The 19,643-nt window shown below is 38.1% G+C and overlaps 3 protein-coding genes across 3 annotated transcripts in view; 2 read left to right on the top strand and 1 right to left on the bottom strand.

The window, feature by feature from the left end:
* The window catches only part of LOC111600760, a 104,352-nt gene that overhangs the window by 69,639 nt on the left and 15,070 nt on the right, over positions 1-19,643 (bottom strand). The gene's annotated exons all lie outside the window — the stretch shown is intronic.
* On the top strand, positions 8,995-10,026 carry LOC111600701 (putative mediator of RNA polymerase II transcription subunit 29). The gene is made up of 3 exons (XM_023316955.2): positions 8,995-9,076; positions 9,137-9,472; positions 9,532-10,026. Exons 1-3 carry the CDS (start codon positions 9,029-9,031, stop codon positions 9,949-9,951), a joined length of 804 nt encoding a protein of 267 aa, XP_023172723.2. The 5' UTR covers positions 8,995-9,028; the 3' UTR covers positions 9,952-10,026.
* LOC111600662 (DNA-directed RNA polymerase II subunit RPB1) lies at positions 10,393-12,628 on the top strand. The gene is made up of 3 exons (XM_030225070.1): positions 10,393-10,457; positions 10,815-11,117; positions 11,179-12,628. The coding sequence occupies exons 1-3, from the start codon at positions 10,404-10,406 to the stop codon at positions 12,520-12,522; spliced, it is 1,701 nt and encodes a 566-aa protein (XP_030080930.1). The 5' UTR covers positions 10,393-10,403; the 3' UTR covers positions 12,523-12,628.

The following is a 19,643-nucleotide window of genomic DNA, read 5'->3' as shown; positions in this document are numbered from 1 at the left end:
TGATGACAGCAACTGATGCCAGTTGCCGCATAACGTCGCAGCAACAGTTGCTGCTATAATTTTGCATTTGCCAACCGCAGCTAGGCCGAGCCAAACATTTAATACATATACCAGCAGCTCGTACAGCCATATACCCATTGAATGATTGCTAAGAGCAATTTTCTTTGGTTTATTTTTGGAAAATCATGAAGGTGCTCTCTATTCAGCATTTTTCCTTTATATAAATGTTCAGCAACTTCACTAAGCTCACAATTTGGACACTTTGTGTGATAGATGACAGCCAATAGAATAAATAATCAAGCTCAAGTGTAAAAGCTGCAAAATTCCAAGATCCCAGTAGAGCATATCAAATTGAGTTTTATTGAATTTATGGTAACTGAGCTTATTTTTAATTTATTGAAATATAATATTTTAATAATAATTGAATGAAAAAGCTCTCAATCTTGGCATGTTGCTCAATAGAACTCATTTTGTGTGTACATATATGAAAAGTAGAACTAAAAAAACTCTCAAGGTTGAAGCAGAGCTTATCAAATTGATTCTTATGGACTTTTTGAAGACCGACCGAGTTTTCAATGATTTTATATGACATTTTTTAATGAAATTTTAAAGAAAAGCCTTTGCTTTTGTAGTCATTTTTTAAAAATGGCTCCACATTTTGAGTTCAAAACTCTGAAAAAGCAAAGCTCATCCAATTGATAGACTTTATAAAGGATATGCAAATTAACATGTAATAAATATAATAAGAATAATAATAAAAATAATAATAATTAAAATAATAATAATAATAATGATAATTATTAAATTCTAGTTAGCTACTCCTATATAGCCATATTTATAGCAGGACAAATAGGTTAAGAACTGGAGACATGATTTTATATATTATATATTATATATATATAATATAAATTTATTGTATTATATTTAATTATATGTATAAACAATTCTATCTTAAGAAATAAATATTCAAAGGAAATTGACTTTTAATGAACAGAGCAACAACTGAGCATTATATGAATAATGCTTAGAAAAAGTATTTTCAGTTAAATAAAATTTAAGTTAATGTTTTAAATTATTTTAAAATATATATAATTGACCCCAAATGATCTATATTATATATTAGCCTTTATATATCTTACCAAACCATGCCTCTAAAAACGAGCTCAACTTATAGGAAAATATTTTTGTAATTTAAATTTTGAGTCCACAGCTCGCTTTCAGCTGTCAACGAGATTATGCCACAGCTGACACACGTAAATTGCGTGGTATATGCATAGAAGAGCAGAACCAAAAGCACAAAAATGTGAATATCAACAAGCTGAAGCGGCTTACAGATGCACACAGCACTGCAACTGACGATGTGGCCAGGTTTGGTCAGCTGCAAAGAGCTGACCCAACCAAAAATGACCTGACCAGAGCAGACCGGACCGGACTGGAGCGGTACCCCTGAGCTAACCAGACCAGACGAGCAGCCTAATTAGTTTTCATTGGGATGCACACGTGTCCGCTAACCTGACGCAATGGACAGGCTCGTGACACGGACAGTGGAGGCAGCTGGGCGAGCAGGTGTGTGCGCCCGTGTTGGGTGCATCATGAACCAGGACGTGGCTTGGCGCCTGCCGGAAACGGATGCGGATGCGGATACGGAATCGGCGTGCACCAACTGCACTAACTGCAATGCCAGTTACAGGTTGCAGCTTGCGTTGCTTATTGCACACATGCACAGGTGTGCTTTTCTGGGTGTGTGTGTATGTGTATGTGTTTTTATGCGTTGGTTTTAAGTGCAAAACGCATCATGTGGTTAATGGACTTTAATTGCCGTTAGCGTTGTAAACGTGGCTGTCGGACTGAGGCTGGCTGCGCCTCATGCGAACCATTTAACTTGATTAAAGTTGCGTGCCGCGCAACTAACTAAGCCCAGCCAGCTGAACATTAAATGCGCTTACAACAACCTAACAAAAGGCACAAACGCACTAAAATTTAATCGCGCACTTATTCCGATCAGCTCGCCCCCACTTGCTCTCTCTCTCTCTCCCTTTAACTATATATATATGTGTGTGTTTATGTAAAGTGTAACTGTAAATCTACGGCACACAAAAGGCCCTAGTTCTAGTCCTAGCATCGTTTTCCAGTTGCGCATTTCCCCAGCGTGCAATGAAAAGCTTTAATAAATTTCCCGAACGCAACTCGCATAAAAACTCCGCTCGCGCGCCTTTTCAAATGCAAATCTCATTTGACTGCCCCAGGCAGCCCCACCAGCCCGTCGCTTGTCTTGACACCACTGCCAGGCATTCAATTTAAATCACATTTTCGATTTTTACAATCGGATTAAATCTAAATTCAAATGCCGTTTGCCACTAGACCGCAAAATGTTCTGTGGACCAAATCAAAATCAGGGCCAAACGCTCGCTCTCTGGCCTCTAGCCGTTTGCGCGCTGCCTTTAAACTGCGTTCAAGTTCTTTCGTTTTTTTTTTTTTTGTTTTTCTGTACGAATGCGGCACACATGTGTGGCAGTTGGCTTGTTACCATTTATACATAACATGCAACACAGCACGAAATTGTTAAATCGAATTAACATATAACAATTTCGACTGCCGTTTTACACCCACAAAGCAGGAGGCGGAAAAAACTTGTACAACTACAAGTTACACGTATATGCCATGTTTTTGTTTTGTATACCCTGTAAAAATGCAAAAAAAAAGAGACAGAAAACTGAGAAGTGAGAGAAGTTACTAAAGCTTGTTAGCTAAGCCAGCAACAATTGCAGCTAAGCATGCATAATGAGCGCAGAGCTACGCTAGGCAACTCGGCTGGGTTTAAAGTTATAGTTGCCAAAATTTGTATGCAACTGGCTATACAGCTGCTCAGCTTCGTTTTATCAAATATTTCTTATATCTATTAGCTATGCGGCCGATTCGAAGCCGTCTCAACATGAACATGTTCTTCATTAACTAATTTCCGCTTACAGAGCATTTGCTAGCCTAAGCCCTCTTCTCTCTCTCTCTCCTTTTTTTTATTGAAAACTGCACAATAAACTTGCGTAGCACACAAAAATAATTTACAATGAAATAAAATGTGACAGTCGAAAGTTTAACACGCCAACGCGCCACATTTGCATAAAAAACTCATTATGAATTTCAATTTAGTGGCCAGCAGCAGGACCTTTCAAGGATGCAGCCGACAATGGCAACTATATTGTGAAAAGCGCACGGAAAAACGTGCAAAGTCAATGTTGTGCTGCATTAGCGGATGTATAAAGCATAAAAATTTATATCACAAAAAAAAAGTGTTGTAAAAAAAACAACAAATACAACTGCTAAAATATGTTTTATAAATATTTGCTTTTGTGTGGCACGCAGAGGACAAAAAAAAATAATTTTATTTAAATTTTGTTATAGGTTCTATGATATTGTAAAAAATATAAAAAAATATAAAATAAATGAAATTCAATCTACATTATGCATTCATTGGCTCACATTTTTTATTAGCTTCTTTATTTTTATATTTGATTCTAGCAAATTGAATTTGTTTTAATGGCAAAAAATCAAAGCTTCGACCCGCGGCTATTGTTTAAAGCGACTTTTTTTGCTACAAAATTTTAAAAATATAATATATTTAATAATAATTAAATTAATTTACTTGCTATTGTAAATAGATTTTTTTGCAGAAAAATATTTACTTTCTGCCATATGCAAATGCATCGAAAAAAAACATTGGAAACACATATAATTAATTTCAAAAATTATTTAAGTAACAAATTTACTTTTTTTCGCTAAGGAAGTCACTAGTGAATTGACTTATTGTTATTTTTATTATTATAAATACTATTATTATTAATATTATTATTATTTTTATTATTAGAATAATTATTTTTATTATTATTTTTCCCTTTAAATGCTAACTACCTCTTAATTTTTCAACACTTTTGAATTGTCTTTCGTTTGGCTTAAAATTCAACATTTAGCTCGAATCGTCTGTGCCGTTTTGGCCATAGCATTATAAATTTTTTTCCATAAATATTTATATAATTTTGTACAAATTTCAGCTTCAATGAACATTTATGAACATTTATTTAATTTGCAATTTGACAATTATTTAAAAACTTTCCAAAAATATTAATTTATTCCTGTCTTTCATTCGCCTCATATAGCTTATATTGAAGTCCCTTATCATTAGTTCACTTATAAACTGAAATAAATTTATACTATTTTCTCTTCAGAACTAAGAAATCAGCCCCCGCCTAAGTTCGCAGAATTTGAAAGCATTATCATCTCAATATATACGATTGCCTGTTGCCATATCTTATCTCAGCTCGCCTCTCATTGGTCACTTTTGTGTCGCTAGCAACTAAGCAGCATTTTGCTTTCATTGCCAAAATTGCACATATTTCTAAGCAAAGAACACGAACGTAAGAGCTCCTAGAGTGCGTGATTCATTGCTCTTCGGGTTCTGCTTGAAACGTGCTCATATTCAAAAAGCCAAAACAAACTTTATAAGCCAGTTAAATATTATTAAATAGTTTATTTTTCGTTGTTTTGTTCCTTCTCCATTCAAGCAGCATTTCTTTGGCCAGCTTTTTGGGAAACACTGTCTAACACGAAATAGATTTGTATGCAGTTTTCTATTTATTTTGCAACAATTTCCCTGCTTTTTGTTTAGGCCACAAATGTCGACACGTTCTGCGTATTCACATGGGAAGTTTTGCGGTTGTTGCAAAATTCGAAAATAAAAATAAAAATAAAAATGAAAATGTTTTCGCCCCACTCGGCCCTCAGTGGCGGCTGTTGGTGTTGCAGCAGCCACTTTTCAAATTAAAACTGCCATTGTGCGTGCCCGTCTAGACCGCCCATTTATTTGCATACAAAGCTGCAGCAGCAAACAAAAGCGAAACCCCACTGACGGCAACAACATCGCAAACAGTGTGCAACAATATGCAATGTCCGTGTGCCGTTGACTGGTCTTGAAAATGCGCAACACTCACATAGCCAGGAATTGCATGCTATGAACGAGACATGAGCCATGAAATGCCATTTTTTGTATATTGTTTTTAATGATAAACTGCGCACAAAGCTCAGGCTTCAGTTGTGACTGGAGAGCCAGAGTGGGAGTGGGTTGGGAGGTAGCTATATGGCATGAGTGTTTAATCCGCTGACAGCGGAACGAACACGTGATAACGGTAGTCGGGTTCTTGGCATAAATCATTGTGCATTTTGGCGTGTGTAATGAAAATGCTTAACAGCTACTTAAAACGCAAACGGCAAACAGCAAACAGCAAACAGAACAAAAAAGCCGGCAAAGTGGCAGCTGGCGTTCTGTGGCAGCTGCCGCAATACAATGCGCGTGTAAATGACACTTCAAGCCGCATTACATGACGCCCACTCGGCGGCAGCAAACAACAAATGAGCAACGACGCGAGCGGGGCGCATTTCACTTTTTGGGGTTGGCCAAGGTGACAATGGTGTCATTAAAAGTGCCCGACCATTGAGATTACAAGCAAACAAACGAACAGCATACAGCAGACAACATACAACAGCTGAGCAGCTGTCACACTTGAAGTGCTGACAGCTCAGCGCACAAGACTTGCACTTGCCTTTGCAGCATTGCCAAAATGAAAGAAACTGTCAGCCAACATTTAAATTAGCCAACATTGGGGAAATGGGAAACAAGTGCAAAGCCAGGTGACATTCGCTTGCAGTCGTCGACTGCCTAATGCTCTACACAATCTACACTAATGAGTTTTTCACTTTTTATCTTTCTTTATCTGGATTTATGCAACTTGCAATTTTTGTCTGTCTTTCTCTCACGCTCTTTCGTTTGCCTCTATCGTTCTAACTCTCTCTCACATTATCTCCCGCTCTATCTCCCGCTCTATCTCCTCTCTCCCTTTATCTGTTCTCTGTCTGTCTCTTTCCTTATCCATCTCTGTCTCCTAATATACCTTCCTTTGCTTCATAAACAGCGTATGACGAGCACGTGAGCTGCGCTGACTTCTTCTCTTTGCCTCTATCTCTTTATCAGACTCTCAAGAGGCTGCGTTTGTGGCATGCCACAATCCTTGCCACAGCTCTTGTGCCATTAGCAGCAGCTGCCACGCCCAACGCCGCGGCCTTACCTTAACAAAAAGTTGCAGCCAGCGCCCGCCTGCACTTTATACTTTTTTGATTAATCGTTCGAGTTGTGCGCCCAAACATAAGCAAAAAGCACAAAAAATAGATTTTCTTCTTAAGCCGCGAGATGTTGACGTTATTTCTCTTGAGTTGCTCGAAGCATGTTTTACCTTATAAATCGTGTTTGCCCCGTCGCATGATATATGAGAGCGACGCACATCTACATACGCTCAAATTTGTGAGTCTCTCCCTTTCTCTCTCCTCCTCTGTCTCTCTATGTCGTGTGTCATGTGCTGGCTTGTTGTGATAAATTTGTTGGCAACTGTGAATTTTAGCCACTTTTCAAAATTTGTTTTGCCAGCGTTCACATGAAATTTCTTGGCACTGATTTCCAGTCAGCGTCCCAAACCCAGTTTTGATAAATGAATTGAGTTTCAACCTCATTGTTTGCCAATTGAGTGCAAGCTGAAAGGTGACTACCTGTATTACTCCACTAATGAGCTGCCCGAATTTATTGGCCAACATGTGTGGAAAGCGGGCGAGACAATGGCCAAATGAATCGTAATGCCGCAAAAGGCTTCCTTTTCAGCAATTTGCTGGAATTCGACTGGCGAATAAATGGGTTTCAATTTAATGAATTCTGTATATCACTTTTTGAAGTTACTCAGCCTTTATATTTCTTGTTTTGAATATTAGCGAACATTTTTTAAAGAAATTTAAAAAAAAAAATAAAAAATTTTATAATATTTATTAAAAATTATTTATTTTATCGGTTGTTAATTTGGCAAGTTACAATTATTGAATTATTTTTGTATAATATAAATATTATCTATATCTTATAGACTTTAGCTGCAGCTTGAACTATTTGAATTATTTTTGTATAAAATAAATATTGAAATATACAAAAATTATTTATCTGTTTATTATAGACTTTAGCTGAAGCTTGAATTGTTTGAATTATTTACGTATAATATAAATATTAAAATATGTAAAAATTATTTATCTATATCTTATAGACTTTAGCTGCAGCTTAAATTATTTGAATTTTTTATAAATATTAAAAAATATATATAAAAATTATTTATCTATATCTTATAGACTTTAGCTTCAGCTTGAATTATTTGAATTATTTTTGTATAATATAAATATTAAAAAATATATATAAAAATTATATATCTATATTTTATAGACTTTAGCTGCAGCTGTGTAGAACTGAATGCTTACTTCATTATTTGATAATAGTTTTTTTTAATAAATATTAAGTCACGTTCTTTGCATTGACAATGTCCAAAGAAAGTATGGATCTTATGTAGAATGTCTCTCATTATTAATTCTTTTTAATATTAAATATTATTCATCTGATTTTCATAGCTCTTAAAGCAAGTCACTTCAAGATTAGAATAGCTAATAGCTTGACAAATTGATTCACAATTTGAAGGCGAACAGATCGAACTTTCTCTAAAATCTATTCACAATAATTGCTCTTAAAGAGCTTATGATCAGAGATAAACAACTCTCTTTCTACATATTTTTTTCTGTTCTATTTAAAATTTATTTTAGCCACTTCCAGAACATTCCACTGTTGAGTTTAAACTACTCTAACAAATTTTTTTATGATCATGCAACAAAGTAGTGCATGTTTATCTGATTTCCTAAAGGCAATTCATCAATTATATATATCGCAAAACGAAATTGTTTTCATGTTTGTTTATTTGCTGCTTAAGCAATTGTTGTCTTTTGAAAGAAACAAGACAAAGAGAAGTTGATATATAAATATATGGTTTCTAATGAATTTTCAAGGCTTTCTTTTCTACTTTCTACTTGCTTTTTTATCACACAAAGATAATTTCAATTTGCATAATAAATAAAGAAATTGTTCTTATATATACAGATTACAATTTCAGCAACAAAAAAACAATAAACAAGATATATAAATATTTATATTATATTAGCTATTTACGTTGATATCTATCTAAGCCCAATTAAGTTGAAATTGTTGTGTTGTTTAAAGTACATGAATAAGTACAGTATATAAAGGTACTTAAGTGATTAATGCCCTAAAAAAAAAACCGTAGCGTAATGTGTTTTTCCATTCATACTTTGATCAAATAGAATAATAATTGGCCACAGCAAAAAAAGTACGAAAAGGCAACGATAAGAAAATTATATGGAAATGCTTTGTACATTATCATGAACTGATTAAAGAGTTTTATAGCCGATGGGTGGGGCCGATTTACAATTAGTTCTGAGAAAATGCCAGATAAATTTATGAACGAACAATGAAAAATCATTCGATTCTATTAACAACCACTCGAAAGGTGAGCAGCGGCTTAATTAAGACGCGTGTAAATGAATGAATTGAATTCGATGCGATTCGGTTCGATTCGACTCGATTACACATGGGTATTACATGCCGCAGGTGATTCAGTCGATTTATATATATATATAATTTAAAAATAAGCTCTTATATCATTTTTGTTTCGATAAGAATGCAGACATCAAGACACTGTTTGAAGCTGTCTGATAAGCGCAACTAATGGGACATGAACACTGATTAGTGTGTCTAACTGTGTGTGTGTGTGTGTGTGTCGGTCTGTATCTATTGTGTTTGTCTTGAGGGGCCAATTTATCATAGCTGCTGCTTTACACAATAACCTCGGCCAAGCTATCAGTGCAAAGGGTTGTCGCTACTTGTATTAAAACTGCACAAAAGCCAATTAAGCCTGCCAATTGCCTTGTACGTTTCCCATATCTAATCAAATGTTGCAAAAACAAGGAAAAAAAGGAGAAAAAAGTGTAGAGAGAAAGATACATAGAGCAGAAATAAGAAGATATTTTTGCAGCATTTAGTCAACTATAAAAGCAACGCCAACTTTAAGATGAGCAATTAGTTAGCACTTGAGAACGCAACTGGAATAAGATGCAATTGCTTACACGCACTCTACTGATCGCCGTCACTGTGCTGGGCGTAAGTAGGGGACATGGAAATACTCATTTTGTAATTACAATTGAATTCATCTGATCGCAGGCCAGCGCCTGGCCCCGCATGGTCGACGAGACGAGCCTGCTGCGCATGGTCATGACACAGCTGGGCGCCCCGCTGGCTGAGTCGCGCGCCATATCGCCCGCAGAGACCGCCTGCTTCAATAGGTATACCAATGCCACCAACAAGATCGGCTCGGATTTGGCCAACAGCACCGCCAAATGCGAGGATATCGCCAATCGTACCGTCGTCGAAAACCAGCAAAGAAGCAATGCCACCATCAACAAAATTCGCAGCCAGCAATTGGAATTGCAAAAGAATTTGCAAAGGTGCTTGAATGAGACTGACAGCCAGCGTTTCATCAACTGCACCGTGTCGACTGTGAGCGCCAAATATATATTTATATATATATAAATTAATATCTGCTTTGATCTGCCTAGCTTGACAAGAACCTGGAGCTGCTGGATAGCTGCAATACTCTGGCTTATCAGACCCAATCGCAGTTTGTGTCCAATGCCTCCGTGGTGGAGACACAGCGCTCGAGCTGCATTAGTTCCGCGGTCAGCGAGTCCAAGGTGAAGTCCATTGAGGCGGCCAACGATTTCGATAACTGCATGGCCAAGGCGCCACAGCAGCGTGAGCTGCCCGCCAAGCTGGAGGAGCAAAAGCAGGAGCTGGCACAGGCACAGGCACAGGCACAGACACAGGTACAGGTACAGCCTCAGCAGCAGTTGGAGCAGCAGCCAGAGCAACAAGTGGAGCAGAAACCCGAACAGAAGCCCGAGCAGCAGAACGAGCAACCCGCGCAGGCCGCTCTGGCCGGTCAGCCCCTGGCCGCAAACGAACAGCCAGCAAACTAAATGTGAGCTATAGAATTTATGGCCGAAACTCAAGTTTTATTGGCACACAATAAAGAGCTTTAATATTCAATATATGACTTGACCTCCTCAATAAGCCATTATCGAAAAATCACGATCTAATTAGCCACAAGCCAATGGCTACTTATAAATAATAATCAAGTTAAGCCAATCTATAGCTGCTGTCAGAGGGACTGTCAACTGCTTTAAGCAATCGATGTTCCCGGAATTTCAGTTAGTGAATTACTCACAATTATCTAACTATTTTATAAATATATATATATGCAGATAAATGTGGTTATCGAACAAAAAAACTTTGTTGGGTGGGACTTACAGGCACTGGTAGAGATAAGGACAAAGAACCAAAATAGAAAACCCAAATCGTCATCGATTTTTTGATTTAAAATGCCTCGGCAGACCCATTGTCCAAGACATTAACGAACGGAGGCCCCACCATGGAGGTTCTCTGCAAATTTTTTGTGCTCTTCGCACTGCTATTCAGCGCAACGGTATGTATAATCAAGAAGGGTTCACGTGCACCTATTTCGAGTGTTAATTGTATCTCATAAAGTCGGTGATAGGCAGATGATTCAGTCTGTCATATCTGTCTTATTGTTGCTTTAAAGTATACTAGATTCAAATCTTTTTAATTTGAATTAAATTAAATTGCTTATCTGTGAAGTGCTAAATCAGTTCGGTGATAAATTTGTAAAGTAAACTATAAATAAATAAAGTTGTTTTATAACAGCTTAAAAAATTGAAGAAAAAATAATGTTTCATATATGGAAATATCACTTCTATTCGTTCCATATATTAAAATCTATATTATACCAACTTAACCTCACAATCCACATCTTAACTGCCAGACATCATCTGAACCCATCCAATCGAAAGATGCTAACTTACCGAACGAGCTATTCAATGCCATTGTCGGAGATCTGAAATTGCCCGAATTTGGTATCCTCAACAATTTGGATCAATGTACGGCCACTTATACGCTCAGAAATGTGGAGATATTAATGAATGCGGGCAACAAGCTGCGTCAATGCAGCAATGTGGCTCAAGCCGAGTTGCAGAGCTATTTGCAACGACCCAGCTCAGCAGGCGTCAGGGCTGCCTTCCAACAGCAGCTGGCCAACTGCCGCACGCGCAAATGTTACACGGATTCGGTGAGACAGCAACGGAAACGACCAACCGAACGAGTTACTAATCAAAGGCTTTTTAATTTAGGTCATGAATCTGTTTGCCGGATTGCGTCCAATGTACAAGCAACTCCGGCAGACGGAACGTTGTGTCATGCATGAGATTAGTAAAATTTTGCATGAACTCGAAAAGTCATTCAGAGTCCTGGAATCTTGCATTGGAAATGCTTTTGCACCGTCTTGGAACTCTAGCACTCCCAGCTGGAACTGGACCACTCCTACTCCACCCAGCTGGAACTGGACCACTCCTACTCCACCCAGCTGGAACTGGACCACTCCTACTCCACCCAGCTGGAACTGGACCACTCGTACTCCACCCAGCTGGATCTGGACCACTCCTACTCCACCCAGCTGGAACTGGACCACTCCTACTCCACCCAGCTGGAACTGGACAACCCCTAGCTGGAACTGGACCACTCCTACCCCACCCAACTGGAACTGGACTACACCTAGCTGGAACTGGACCACTCCTACCCCACCCAACTGGAACTGGACTACACCTAGCTGGAACTGGACCACTCCTACCCCACCCAACTGGAACTGGACTACACCTAGCTGGAACTGGACCACTCCTACCCCACCCAACTGGAATTGGACCACTCCTACCCCACCCAACTGGAACTGGACTACACCTAGCTGGAACTGGACCACTCCTACCCCACCCAACTGGAATTGGACCACTCCTACCCCACCCAACTGGAATTGGACTACACCTAGCTGGAATGAGTCTACCCCAAGCTGGAATTGGACCACCCCCGGAACACCAAGCTGGAATTGGACTACTCCCGGCTTGAATGAGTCTACCCCAAGCTGGAACTGGACAACTCCCGGGACACCAAGCTGGAATTGGACTACTCCTGGCTTGAATGAGTCTACCCCAAGCTGGAACTGGACCACCCCCGGAACACCAAGCTGGAATTGGACTACTCCCGGCTTGAATGAGTCTACCCCAAGCTGGAACTGGACAACTCCCGGGACACCAAGCTGGAACTGGACTACTCCTGGCTTGAATGAGTCTACCCCAAGCTGGAACTGGACAACTCCCGGAACACCAAGCTGGAACTGGACTACTCCCGGCTTGAATGAGTCTACTCCAAGCTGGAACTGGACCACCCCCGGAACACCAAGCTGGAACTGGACTACTCCTGGCTTAAATGAGTCTACTCCAAGCTGGAACTGGACAACTCCCGGAACACCAAGCTGGAACTGGACTACTCCTGGCCTGAACGTGTCTACTCCAAGCTGGAACTCGACAACGCTCAGCTGGAATACGACTACTCCGATCCCAAGCTGGAATGTGACTACAGAGGCACCTGCGACAACCACTGAAGAAAGCTGGTGGGACAAGCTGATAAATAAGCTCGGTCTCTAAAGTGGGGCATTAGGGGGCATTGCACTGAGGGCAACACCTTTAAATTAGATATTAAGCAAGCTAAATAATAAATGGATCAGCATTGAAATGTGTTTACTCGATAATACTTGCCAGACTTGTAATTTAGTCCGCGCAGAGCAATGAATGTCCAGTAATATGATAAGCCAGCAGGAAAAAAGCGAAAGAAAAACGTGTTTATGGCAGTAGAAGCCCACAAATAGGACACGCCCACATAGCTGCGGCTCGACTGGGCAGGCGTCTGATTAAGATTTATTAGCAAAGCTGAGGGGCCACGTGTCGCAGATGGCTGCACAAAATGATGGATCTGAGCGAAGCGTCAGCAAAATATTGCACAAGAACAAGGGCACAGCCAGAGCAGAGGAGGATGAGGAGGTCAAATATGGAGCTGTGTCAATAAGTGCGGCACAAAAAACCAAAAGAGAGAGAACTGGCAATAATTAGTTACACTCGGCGAGGCTAAATAATGAGCTGGCTGTCAGCATCTTGTGGTGCAGGGTTTCCTTTTCTTTTTTTTTTGCTATAATCAGATATCTGGCTAAACGGACTAAGCTCGACGTAAAAGGCAAATCAAATAATCATAGTTAAAGCCAAAAGTTAAGTCGACCGAAGTTATGCCAAAAGTTTAATAATTGCGTTGAGCGTTCAGCGTAAGGACTAGCATATTATTCAACGCACTCTGACAGCTCTGTCAGGTCGAGAATTTGCATAGCCATTGAGCGCAGTGCAGTGTCTATAGCACATGTGGTGCATAGGTGTGTGTGTGTGTGTGTGTGTGTGGGAGTGTGTATGTGCTGTGCATACAAAGGGAATCCTGACCTAAACAATGAGAGTATGCGCAAAACTTTTAACCTCAGCGTCAGTAGATAAATCACGTTGGATCATCACCCTCAGCATTCATTGTCCATGCCGCAGCGCTATTATGTGACTGAGTGTGTGCGTGTGTAGGTGTATACACACGGACACACACTGCAGGTGCTGCACATTCAATGGCGATTTGCGGCCTGTTCTGGTCTGGTGTTAAACCTGCTGCCAGTGCCAGTGCCAGCGCCAGCGCCACTGACCAGAGACCAGAAACCATAGCCCCGAGCTAGCCGCTTTTGCCTTTGCCTTTGCCAGGACTATAAATTACTGCAGAAGCTGTGTAAATACTTCTCTGCTACTCCTATATGTCTAGCTTTCTCTCTCTCCCTATGCCTGCCCTTGAGTTGTGATTCGTGATCCAAGCTGAAAAAGTTTTAATGAAAATGCACAAATTCAAGTGATCAATTAACATTAATTGCGAAAGGCAAAGTTCATAAAAATTTCATCCGCCAATCACGAGAAAAGAGCATTCGATAAATGAGCCAAAACAAAACGAAACTGTGATTAGATAACGCGCTGTAGGAGTTAACTTAGCATAAGTAAAAACAAAAAAAAAAAAACAAAGTAATAGCCAAGCAAAAGATAAGGAATATGAGCTAATAAATACCCAGTAAAAAATGATAAAGAAGCACATAAGCAAATGTATTAAATATTCAAGCTTAAAAATTAATTCTGGTTAAATAAGTTCTTTGACTAAGAAGCAACCAAACTTTTATTTAAAACTCTTAAAAATGCTTAAAAATTTTAAAATATATTTTCTAGTATATATTTCTCATTGAAAAAGATTTCTAGTATAGAGTGTGTCAAATATGTATTGTAAAAAATTCCTTCAAATTCCTCCTTAAAATCCAGTTCAAGCCGCTTTCAGAAACAACTTCTACCCAAACAAGTTTATTTTGCTTTAGAAAGACCCAAAAAATAACAAGATTAAAACTCCACGATTAACAGCTTAGCAAAGGGACTTGTTCTTATAGATTAACCTCATAAAGGCGAAGTTTGGCCGGGGCAAAACCCTTTTTTTTAGCTTTGCTGTTTACAGCAAATGTTTGGGGCTTGTAATTTTTGAAATCAAAAAGTTTTCGAATGTCTTGGCAAACATAAACGTTAACTTTAACGATAGCCACGGACAACGCCCCTAAAACGACAATTACGAATTTTTAAATAAGAGTCTGGCGCGCACAAAGCTAACTGAAAATTAGTAAGTCATTAAAAGCAAACGCCGCCGACTTGCCAAAAGGCCAATAAGTGCACGAAAAGGTGTCCAAAATGGGAGGCGCCAGGCAGTCAACAGCGGCGCCGCCTGCTTTGCTAAGAGACACGCAGCAGCTGACAGACTGACGTTTAGGTAACTAATAGGCCTTATTTGCATGTTAATTGCTCTTGACTAAGTCAACAGCAGCAGCAGCCGCAGCAGCAGTCGAAAAAAGTATTCTAATAAGGGCAACAAGAATAATGAGAGGCGGGCGGCTGCTTAAGTGTCAGCAACAAAGCAACAAGAAAACAAAATTGAAACAAAAAATAGAAGCGAAAAAGACATTCGCTAAGGCAACAAGAATGTTGCATGAATCCATCAGCAGCCAGCCACTCGAGATGCGTGCGCAACGCTGCAAAGTAGGCAACACTCGTTAAACCGAAGCCATTAAATTTGCTGGCGCTGCAGAGTATGCAACGCGTTTGCCACCCGAAACCAAATGCCAGCCGCCATGTGGTCTAAACTTGCCCGTAATTATACGCAGCTGCCTTTGAAGTGTTGCAGAGCAGCGGGTAGCATCGAGCCTGGCCTGACCTGGCCAAGCGTTGCTGCAGATGAAGCTCACTAAAGGTGCTAAGGCATTAATTACAAGAGCATAAACTAATTAATATTAAGAAATATTATTCAATCAGAGTTATTTCTTAATATTATGAATATATCTAAGCCACAAAGATGATAAGCAAATTATTCTCTTTATGACTAGATTGATATATAGAAGTTTTTAAGAGACTAGGCATAATATGAAGATAGGAAATATAGGAGTATTTATTTATATAAAAATGCACTCTTAGAAGACTTTTATAGTTCATAGATTAAAATGTGAAGGATATGAGTAGAATGAAGCGAGCAAGCAAGCTCTCTCTCTCTCTCGCTCACTCTCTTAGTCCTTCATTCCTTAACTTTCTCACTCTCTCTCTATCTATCTATCTATCTGTCTCTCTCTATCTGTATCTCCCTATTTGTCTCTGTACCTTTCTCTATCTGCTTCTCTTTCTATCTGTCTCTCTCTGTACATGTCCCTCTCTCTCCATCTGTCTCTATATACCTGTGTCTCTCTATCTGTGTCTATCTTTATTTCCATCTCTCACACACTCTCTCTCTCTCTCTCTCTCTCTCTCAACCTATCCATCTCTCGCTCTCTAACTACCTCTATTTACTAAGTTTCTTAGCTCCCACTCCCCGTCTCTGCCAATCAATCAGCTACCACATCTCAGCCCACTCGTACAGGGTATCTTCTAGTCTGGTTCCGTCTAGCTCACTCACATTTTATTGTTTAACTCAAAATGTCGTGTCATTGCCATTAACTTTGAAATGTGCATAGCATAGAGCAAATAAATTGTGTTTATGTAGGTATTCCATGGCGCTGATTGCGCCGTAATTGTTCCATTTGGGCAATGCGCGCTGCATATGTGAATATTTATGCAACTTTTTGGTGCAAGCAGCGAAGCGTTAAACATATATGATGTCGCCTGAAAGTCAACTGAAAACCGTACAAAATTTGCACATTTTGCATTTATGTCTGACATTTTTATGCATATTTCACAATATTTGCGAAAACAATTCGAAAAATAATCTCAGTGAAAGAACTTTTTAGGCTAATTATTTCAAATATTAGATTAGAGCAGGGGAAAGGCTAAACAAATTGAAAATTCTCAATTTATTGCACGTGGTTTGAGCCAAGAACGATTGGAGCGCCTTCATGGCTCAGGTACAATCAATTTAATGGCGATTGGTTGTGGCAACCGCAGTGTGGCAACCACATTAATTGCTCATAAAACGTTGTCGCCCATTTTGTTGAATCGATCAAAGTTAATTGGCATGCGACCGCCATTTGCATGTCATGCATATTTAATAAACAAAAAACCAGCATAAAAACTGCAAACAGCAGTCAAATTAACATAACCAAACGACAAACGACAAACGACACGCAATCACACATCACAGCACATTATACAAACTCCAAACATAAACAATTACAAAAAATAATCATAAAAAAAAGCGACGCTGCGTGCTTTAACACAATTTGCGCATAGTTTGCTCAAATAGTAATTGGAGGAGAAATCCAACCACAGAACTTAATAATGCCACATCAAGTTAAATGCCCAAAAATTAGGCACATCAATTCACTTCAATTTGTGCGCACGCAACGCGCGGAAATCAACTTTCAATCTACAGCGACTGGGGAAATCAAAGGAAGAAAAAACCGCGCTTGGATTCCATTTTTGGCACATCATAAATAAAACATTAAAAGACAATCCGAAAGGTACGTGCTGAGCTCCAAGAAATCAGCTCAAGCTCAGCTGACGAAGCTAAAATACTCTTGTTGCAGAGGCAATTGTTGTAATTGCATATTATAGATATATTTACATACTAAATATCTATCTAAGATTATATATTCTATATTAACATAAAGCTATTTTTAGTTATAGAATATTCATTAGTTTGCAACGATTTGAAATTGCTTAGGCAAACAGTCAAACTGATTAGCATAAAATACTTAATTCTTTTTAAACTTTTAATAGTTCTTGTTAAATGCAATTCCAGTAATTTGACTAACTTCTCTCTTCTTAATCTTCTACTTAAAATTCCACTCAATGTTTTCTATGCCAGACAATTTTATGTATATTTGATTAGATATTTTATATACGTTTCAAAACTCTTCCATCTACACTTATTCACAGGCTTTCATGCAACTTCATACACAAGCTTAAAGTGGATATCTTTTAGGTACTCAGCTGCCAACATAATACTTGTTCACAGTTTAAATACAATTAAATTTAGTAAGGCATCTAGAATTTCGTTTTACCAAGCACTAAATTTCAGTCTTTATGAGTAATAATACATTTCAGCATATATTTAATATCTTAATATACATTTATACATCTTGAGTATCAAACAACAAAAGAGCTTCAACAGCTTTAGTATAGCTTTGTATATATGTAAATGAATATATTTAATATATGTATATATGTATATATAAATATATATATACTCGACATGAGCAGATGCTGCAAATTGTAAGTTTCTATATTCAAAAGCTCCAACATAAATTTGCTTCAAATAGAGAGATGAATAAACATCAAGACAGATATTGCACCTCAAGCAATATATGTGAACGAGCATAAGAACAATAGCAGGCTTAGTTCATATTACAAAACCAACTTGCAACTCTTCAATATTTCATGATCCGCATTATCTATATTTTAAATTGTATATATTATCTATATTTTAATTTGTATACATTAGATAAATTTAAATAATATATGTTTTTGATTTAGAAATGCGCGTTCTCACACAGAGAATATGTCAAGGAGTTCATATTTTCATAAACAACACACGCTAGATCTTATATAATCTCTAAACCAAGTTGAGATCTTTGAGATATGCCAAAATGCTTAGTGCTTAAGGACGTTTAAGTTTCTAAAAATATAACATATGTTTATTTAAGGCTTTCAATCAATTATTCTAGAGCTCCTCTTTACTGTTAAAGTTTAAAGTTTCAGCTCGAAGTCTTCTAGGGACGCCTTCTATTACCTCAGCTCAATATAAATACTTTATGAGCACAAAATGCACATCTCATGTCCAAATTATTGTACAATACCCTTCCTCTAAAGTATATATATATATATATATATGAAACCCTTTTGGAAAGACAAACGCTTCTTTATTTTACAGTTTTCAGTTGAGTTCTCGCAGTTGCCACGTGCCGTGGCTGCTTTTATGTGCCGTATACATTTTTAAAAATCGCATGCTATAAAAATTGTAATTTGTATAGTGCGGCAAGGTGTGAAGCAGGCGAAGACCATAAAATGGTAGCCAAACAAGGTAAATGTATTCCACACGCATTGCCAATACAATCACAACAATATGAGCGCACAAGCAACTCATGCACGCACAACTAACTACCTACACGAGAGAGGGTTGTCAGAAGAGTACGTGTAATTTAGATTAAATGTAAATTCCATTAACATAATTCCAAGTTCATTGTGCATTTAGCCACTTTAGTAATTGAGATGTCTATAGAAAACTTATCTTAAAAAATTTTAATGAGGATCTAGGAAAGCTTTCATATAAAATAAATAATTATAAATATCTAAATAAACTTGTAGAGGAATTATTAGTTGGACGACTTTGAAATCGTATTTGTTAGAGTTATTAGCTTTACATGTACATACAAAAGGATTAATTTTTTTTGAAGACTTTCGATTATCTTAAAAGTTTAAAGGGAAAATTTAATAATTCTTTTACTAATCGCTTCATAAAACTATCAAGCAAACCTTATTTGTGATAAGTATTCAAAGCTTTAATGAGCTTTAAAAGCTTCAACCCCTTCCTTTGTAGCTCTCAAGCTCAATTTAAAATGTGAGCTCTAAAAGCTTTTTGTGATTGAAGACAACTTTTCACATTCTAACCAAAAATATCTTAAGGACATAATTTGCTATTAATTCTTAACTTTAATAAAATCATAACTTATAAATAAATATCAAATCCAAGTTCTACGAGCTACCCTCGCCACGCACAGACATAAAGTTTCTTCAACTATTCGTATAACTTTGCCCGCTGCTTTGCTTTTAAAGACTTTGTTAGTCTTTGGCATTAATGGGCCGCACTTGTGAATTTATGGACATGGCCTGCGGCTGTTTAGCCAAATGCATAAAGAACGGATGAGGCTAACCATTTGGGAGAAATCTTTAAAAACGATTTTTGCCTTTTATCAGCCAAGAGCTGTACAATTTAACGAGCCAGCCTCGAGGCCATCTATTCAAAAGCTAGAGCGAGCTCATTGATTAATTAACTATTTGAAGAGCCATCTGGTTTATCAGCTGATTGTTGTGCATTTAGTCAGGAACACCGCGGGCCATGTCTATAAATTCACAAGTGCTTGGCTGCTAAGCAGAGACTGAGCAAGATAGATAGAGCGTGAGAGGGATAGAGAGCGCGAGGCTCTCTTAAAGCACTTGCTGCTGTGGCCGCATTGCCATAAATT

The sequence above is a fragment of the Drosophila hydei genome, unplaced genomic scaffold, assembly GCF_003285905.1.
Source record: "Drosophila hydei strain 15085-1641.00,03,60 unplaced genomic scaffold, DhydRS2 tig00008122-arrow-pilon, whole genome shotgun sequence".
Lineage (NCBI taxonomy): Eukaryota > Metazoa > Arthropoda > Insecta > Diptera > Drosophilidae > Drosophila > Drosophila hydei.
Note: the sequence above shows the minus strand (reverse complement) of the source record. Positions and strands in the feature narration are given on the sequence as shown.